This window comes from Ascidia mentula, chromosome 6 (assembly GCF_947561715.1).
Source record: "Ascidia mentula chromosome 6, kaAscMent1.1, whole genome shotgun sequence".
NCBI lineage: Eukaryota > Metazoa > Chordata > Ascidiacea > Phlebobranchia > Ascidiidae > Ascidia > Ascidia mentula.
In genome coordinates this window covers 17,967,055-17,973,054 of record NC_138571.1, presented here as the reverse complement: position 1 = coordinate 17,973,054, position 6,000 = coordinate 17,967,055, and the positions used below count along the sequence as shown (strand labels likewise).

The window sequence follows — 6,000 nt, the reverse complement described above, 5'->3', positions numbered from 1 at the left end:
GTAGCCAGGGCGATTTTCAGCGTGTTTAGTGCAGTTTTAGTGCATTTTTTGCTCTTCTCAGTCAGTCAGACGTTTGGTGCAGGGTGCTGTGAAAAGTTTAGTTGAAAAACCACCAAAATGTTCAAGGGGATGTAGCTCAAAATTGAATCACAGAAGTATACCTTAATTTGTGATTTTATGTTAGGCCCGCCTCTTGGCTACGCAGTAAGGTGAAAATTAGTTGCAAGATAGTTGCTTAAAGCACCACCTAGGGGTCTTTTAGGCCCCCGATTAGTCATTATTTTAGCTAAATTGGCTGCAAAAAAATGTAAGATGGTTTTGCGAAAAAATGAATCACAAAAACCTCATCCAATTTGCAATTTAATGTTGGCCCTAACCCTTTTCTACGCAATGGCAAAAAAAATTGTCACAGGAAAGTTGCTTTGGTTGCCCCCTGGGACTGTTTTTGCTATCCTATAGGACAAAAGATCCTCCTGGAGGCTCCTCAGATCCTTGCTGTGTTTTGGCGGATGCAGCTGCAATCAATTTTTTTTCTCTATGAATAGTACCAGTAGATCTTCATGGGTCACTGACCACAGGAATTGTTGTTGGCAAAAAAGCAAATCACTCAGTATGGGTATTAATGGTGATAGCCTTCAAAACTAGATTTTTGGGATTTAATACTGATATGCGGCCTTAAGGGAAATTAGCCATTTTGTAAACTGCGCAATGTGTGTCAAATTTAAGCTTAAATTTGTAAGTTTATGTATTTCGAGGAACATGGAATGGTTTTCAAGCATCTCCAGTCACTTATTGCCACCTAGTGACAAAAAAACATTTTTCCAGTGCTTTATGTGCATGAATATGTGTGGCCAGTTCTTCAATCACAGGCATTTAAATGGCCCAAAAAATTGGTTTAAGAGCATGAATTCTATGCATGAACGGTCCACAACACATTCCGGGTTGATTTTACCACAGAGCTTTGATGATTTTTCTTCATTTATCATGGCATTTTTGCATAAGCTGTCTTTTTCCCAATATCAATTTGGCTTAATAATAACGCTTGCAATTGCTCAAATCAAATGTTACTACACTTTACGTTGTCATAATTAATTAACTAAATTACTTATTTAACTCTGAGCTATATTTATTACCCCAGAGAGAAGTGGTCCATCACCATATGAATGGTGCTTCATCCGAACAGATTCACTGCTCACGCCATTGAAACCGAAGCAATTTTCAACATATTCTGGGTATGTGCTACTATTTTACCGATAAAGTAGCTCCTAGTTTGGTTTATCAATTGATTTTAAGCAAATAAATGCATTGCATGGTCTTGTATGCAAGTTAATAACACAATTCTCATGTAATTTTCATGGTGTTGAAATGTTCATAATTTCCTGCCACAATGCATGCCCCCTAATTGGCCTTTGGATGTTGATTAATTAACACCTGTGTCATGTAATTAAGTATTGGACATGCAGATAATTGTTGCATGACTGCCTCGTGATATTTGGTTCCATTCTATGTGACCGGTTTGGGGCTTGAAGCATCATCCTCTGCCTAACAGTAGTCTTGGCGGTAACTCTGTTGACAAGGCCATTTTCTGTTGTCTAGTGATATTAGTAAAACAGCTACAACTCTGGATCCGATGATCAAACAGGTGTGAAACTTCACAATGTAATAGTTGAATGGCTCATGTATTGGACTTCACAGAACAATTGCGATTCTGGGCGGGTGCGCCACTATTTAAGACCGCATATCAGTAATTATATTAAAATAGTTTTGCCCGCGGGGAATGCCCGTCTTGTACTCCTGCGTCATAGATAGTCTCAGTTCCGTCACAAGGCAACCGGTGATGCGTTGGGGTCAATTTTCTGGTTGAATGAGCAAGAAGTCACGTGGTGTAGCCAGGGCGATTTTCAGCGTGTTTAGTGCAGTTTTAGTGCATTTTTTGCTCTTCTCAGTCAGTCAGACGTTTGGTGCAGGGTGCTGTGAAAAGTTTAGTTGAAAAACCACCAAAATGTTCAAGGGGATGTAGCTCAAAATTGAATCACAGAAGTATACCTTAATTTGTGATTTTATGTTAGGCCCGCCTCTTGGCTACGCAGTAAGGTGAAAATTAGTTGCAAGATAGTTGCTTAAAGCACCACCTAGGGGTCTTTTAGGCCCCCGATTAGTCATTATTTTAGCTAAATTGGCTGCAAAAAAATGTAAGATGGTTTTGCGAAAAAATGAATCACAAAAACCTCATCCAATTTGCAATTTAATGTTGGCCCTAACCCTTTTCTACGCAATGGCAAAAAAAATTGTCACAGGAAAGTTGCTTTGGTTGCCCCCTGGGACTGTTTTTGCTATCCTATAGGACAAAAGATCCTCCTGGAGGCTCCTCAGATCCTTGCTGTGTTTTGGCGGATGCAGCTGCAATCAATTTTTTTTCTCTATGAATAGTACCAGTAGATCTTCATGGGTCACTGACCACAGGAATTGTTGTTGGCAAAAAAGCAAATCACTCAGTATGGGTATTAATGGTGATAGCCTTCAAAACTAGATTTTTGGGATTTAATACTGATATGCGGCCTTAAGTATAATCCTGTGGATTATTAATTTTCGTAGTACATTATACTATGCAACAGTGCCATCTAATGGTCGCATTTACGCCCTCAACCTTCCTTTCATTTCCTATCGTTTGCGAGAGACGAAAAGACGGAACAATACGGTACGTTAATTTTATGCCAGAAGATCAGTCTATTATAAATTTAACATGCCTGGCAGCAAAAGAAGAACACTTTTTACATTGTATTTGCAAAATTGACAGCAATGCATTACAATATTCACAATTACGCCATTGGCCTTATCTTCATTTCGGATCGTTTACGAGACGACGAACTCCAACGGTTGTATCTTGGATCACTGGTTTCTGCATTGGAATACTGTCCGTTTAAGTTTGAGACGTGGCAATTATTGTACCACCAAGCCCCAGTATATTGTTCCGCGCAGTTCTCATGCCAAATGTCGTTATCTTGATTATGTGTGCTGAATTTCATCTTGTTGTGATTAATTAGGTTCTCACCTACGCAGGTAAAAACACTTTGTATTACTGACAAATGCTGCTGACAGCCTTGACCACACGTTGTGTAATATCACAAAGAATTTTGGCATCATATAAAGTGGTTAATAGAGGATTGATTTCAACTTGGACTACATATGTGGTATTGGACCACAATAGAGTTTGCAAAACGTTACAGAGAACCCAATCGGGAAACGGTAAAGTTGGTTCTTGTGTTAAATGCTATCCTAAACACAATTAGTTATCTTTTTGAAATGGTTGACAAATATCTATTTTGAAAGCAGTCCATAAGAAATTTAAACAAACCTGCATTTCCGGTGTAACCTCCGACCGATAAGCGGTATTTGCTTTGAGAGGAGCCAATGCTGAAATTTCTAAAAATGCAGGGAGTAGTGTGATAAAAGTATTTACATCATAATTTATGTGGGAGAATAGATCCAGGATCCAACAATTGGAATAGCAAATTTGGTCAGTATCGTTTTACTCACAGTTTGTTTAATATGCTTGGTTGTAAAATATACAAACATTTGTTGAGCAGTTGAATTATATTTTGTTAGAGCCGGAGGAGGATCTTATTTTGAGAAAAAATCGCTGAAATAGACAAATGTTTACCTGTAGTTTGCATAAACCTTGGTCGCGTCAAAGTTTTCAAGATCAACTCTAAGTTGATGCGGTTTCCACGATGTAAGATTATGGATCAGTTGAAGGCCTTTGGAAAAGCAAAATAAAAATAGCAACAAAGACTTGTCTGTAACTTGTTTTAATACCTATCCAAAATTCTTCTGTCAGTGACCCAAAACCTCTTTCGTATTCTAACCAGTCTCTATAGAAATCAGTTGTGCCGTCAAATCGCTTTTGTATCACCTGTTAAAGGAAGATTGAATTCATCATACCGGTGCTCACAGCAATGGCCAACTGACGTTTACTAAATACCAACCAGCCAACCTCCACCGTCCGTCTGCATGTCGCAATATCCTTGGTAGAAAACTGGAGAAGTCAGAAAATACAAGCCGCTCATTTTGAAGCCCTTTTGTAAGGCGTCCTTGCAACTTGTAAACTGTACATGACTGGCTTTACCTGCCACAAAATTAAATTCTTGGTTCCAGGACAAAAATAAACTTTTACTTATTTTTTGAATAATAACTATGTTTACATAAAAAAATGGCCAACCTGAAGCAGATTCGAAACGTCTCTCCAAAGCCTCCACCTTCGCTTGCAAGTGAATAAATGCATCTTTCCATGTATCATTTGAACCTGGTTCTCCTTTCGGTCCTTGGACACCACGAGGCCCAACAGCTCCCGGTGGACCCCGTTTTCCAGGAGTTCCCGCTGGTCCTGGTATCGGATCTTCGTTGCTTCCTCCACAAGTCAGAATGACCTGATTTGTTCTTTGGCACAAACACAAAGTTGGACAAACCAGAAAAATAAGCGCAAAGTATTTTAACCTTAAACTTCTCATATTATTTTTTGTGATTCCTGCAGAGAGTAAGTAATGTTGTCTGTCACAACATTTGCACTGCTATCCCAACCGACAAGCTAATAATACTGCTTCGAGATTATTCGTGCCCACCAGAAAATGCTTTTGGATAAACGTGGCAGACAAATTGAGCATTAATGACTCTGTAACGCACAGACAACACGATTTGCATCGAATTTGCGTCACACATCCCATTCTTGTTCTTCTTATGTGACAAACTGCACGAAGCTTTTTTTAGCGATTCTGTGGTCTTTTACATTTGATACCGAGACAATTTGTGAGTAGTTCCATGCGCGTGTATAAATTCCCACCAATGGCGTTTTGCCCCATGATACTTTTTTGCTATGAATTGGTCTCGATTTTACTGAACAAACAAGGGATTTTTTAAGTACCGTTAGGTGTCGCTCTGTGTCATTTTGTTTAAAGTATTTAAACCATAAACTTATGGCGGTGGGTAGGTGATTGGCAGCATTGACCAAACGCCCGACCCGTATACCAAGCAAAAACCCTCATCCGGATTCGTGGCCGGGAAATCCCGGTGTGGTCGAAAAAAAAATAAATAAAAAAACAAATAAACTTATGGCGGTGATTGGCAGCATTGGTCAAACGCCCGACCCGTATACCAAGAAGAAAACCTGATCAGTATTCGTGCCCAGGACATCCTGGGTTCAAATTTCGGTGAGGTCAAAAAAATATATATATACATATATAAACTTATCATATGCTTTGTTCCTATTTCTGTGGAGGGGGTAAATGAAGTCTGACAAAGCTTTTAAACTTTATTCCGACAGGCAACTTTACTTGTAATACTGATTTGAGATGAATTGTCCCAAAAAAGCACTTTCAAACATACGTGACTGAAAAATTCTGACCCATAAGCAATCCGATTCACAACTATTTAGCGCATAGCAATAAACACCTTGTTAAAGAAGAAAATGGCACATGACTGTTAATCGTGTGGTTCTGCAGGCGCTTCCCACAATACTGGTGCATATTTGCAATGGTTAGTTTTACACAAGTGGATAAACATTACCACACATTGAAAGCATTTCATATTGCAATAGTTTGATTTTTTTTAAATTCAAATTACGAGGGTTAATCACGGCCCAGCGATCAAAATGTGTTTTTAAATTGCAATTAAATGTCGCCAGGCTTGATGAACGTGGATATACCTCCTTTTGAAACTTGATCTCAATAGTTTTCTATATCAAACCTACCTTACATACTGTAATCCACGATATACCAAGGTAAAGTAACACTATATCATCATCAAACAATGAGCTGACACCTTCGTTCAAAGCCTGATAATAGTTTTTGTCAATTTATAAACTACTCTATACACCCAAATTCACTTTGCAGTGCTGAAACCAATTACAACTATGGCTGCTTCCTCCATCGGGAACAAATCTTATTTGAAGTAATCCTCACAAGAGTACTCGCTTAAAACATCATTAAAAGATTCGATTACATCTCT

The 6,000-nt window shown here is 38.7% G+C and overlaps 1 protein-coding gene across 1 annotated transcript; it reads right to left on the bottom strand.

The window, feature by feature from the left end:
• Positions 1-2,819: 2,819 nt before the first annotated feature.
• Positions 2,820-4,519, bottom strand: LOC145907356 (ficolin-1-like). The gene is made up of 6 exons (XM_082994774.1): positions 4,220-4,519; positions 3,987-4,126; positions 3,817-3,913; positions 3,662-3,758; positions 3,356-3,423; positions 2,820-3,052 (listed from the first exon to the last, which is right to left on the bottom strand). The coding sequence occupies exons 1-6, from the start codon at positions 4,506-4,508 to the stop codon at positions 2,820-2,822; spliced, it is 924 nt and encodes a 307-aa protein (XP_082850900.1). The 5' UTR covers positions 4,509-4,519.
• Between the last annotated feature and the right edge of the window lie 1,481 nt (positions 4,520-6,000).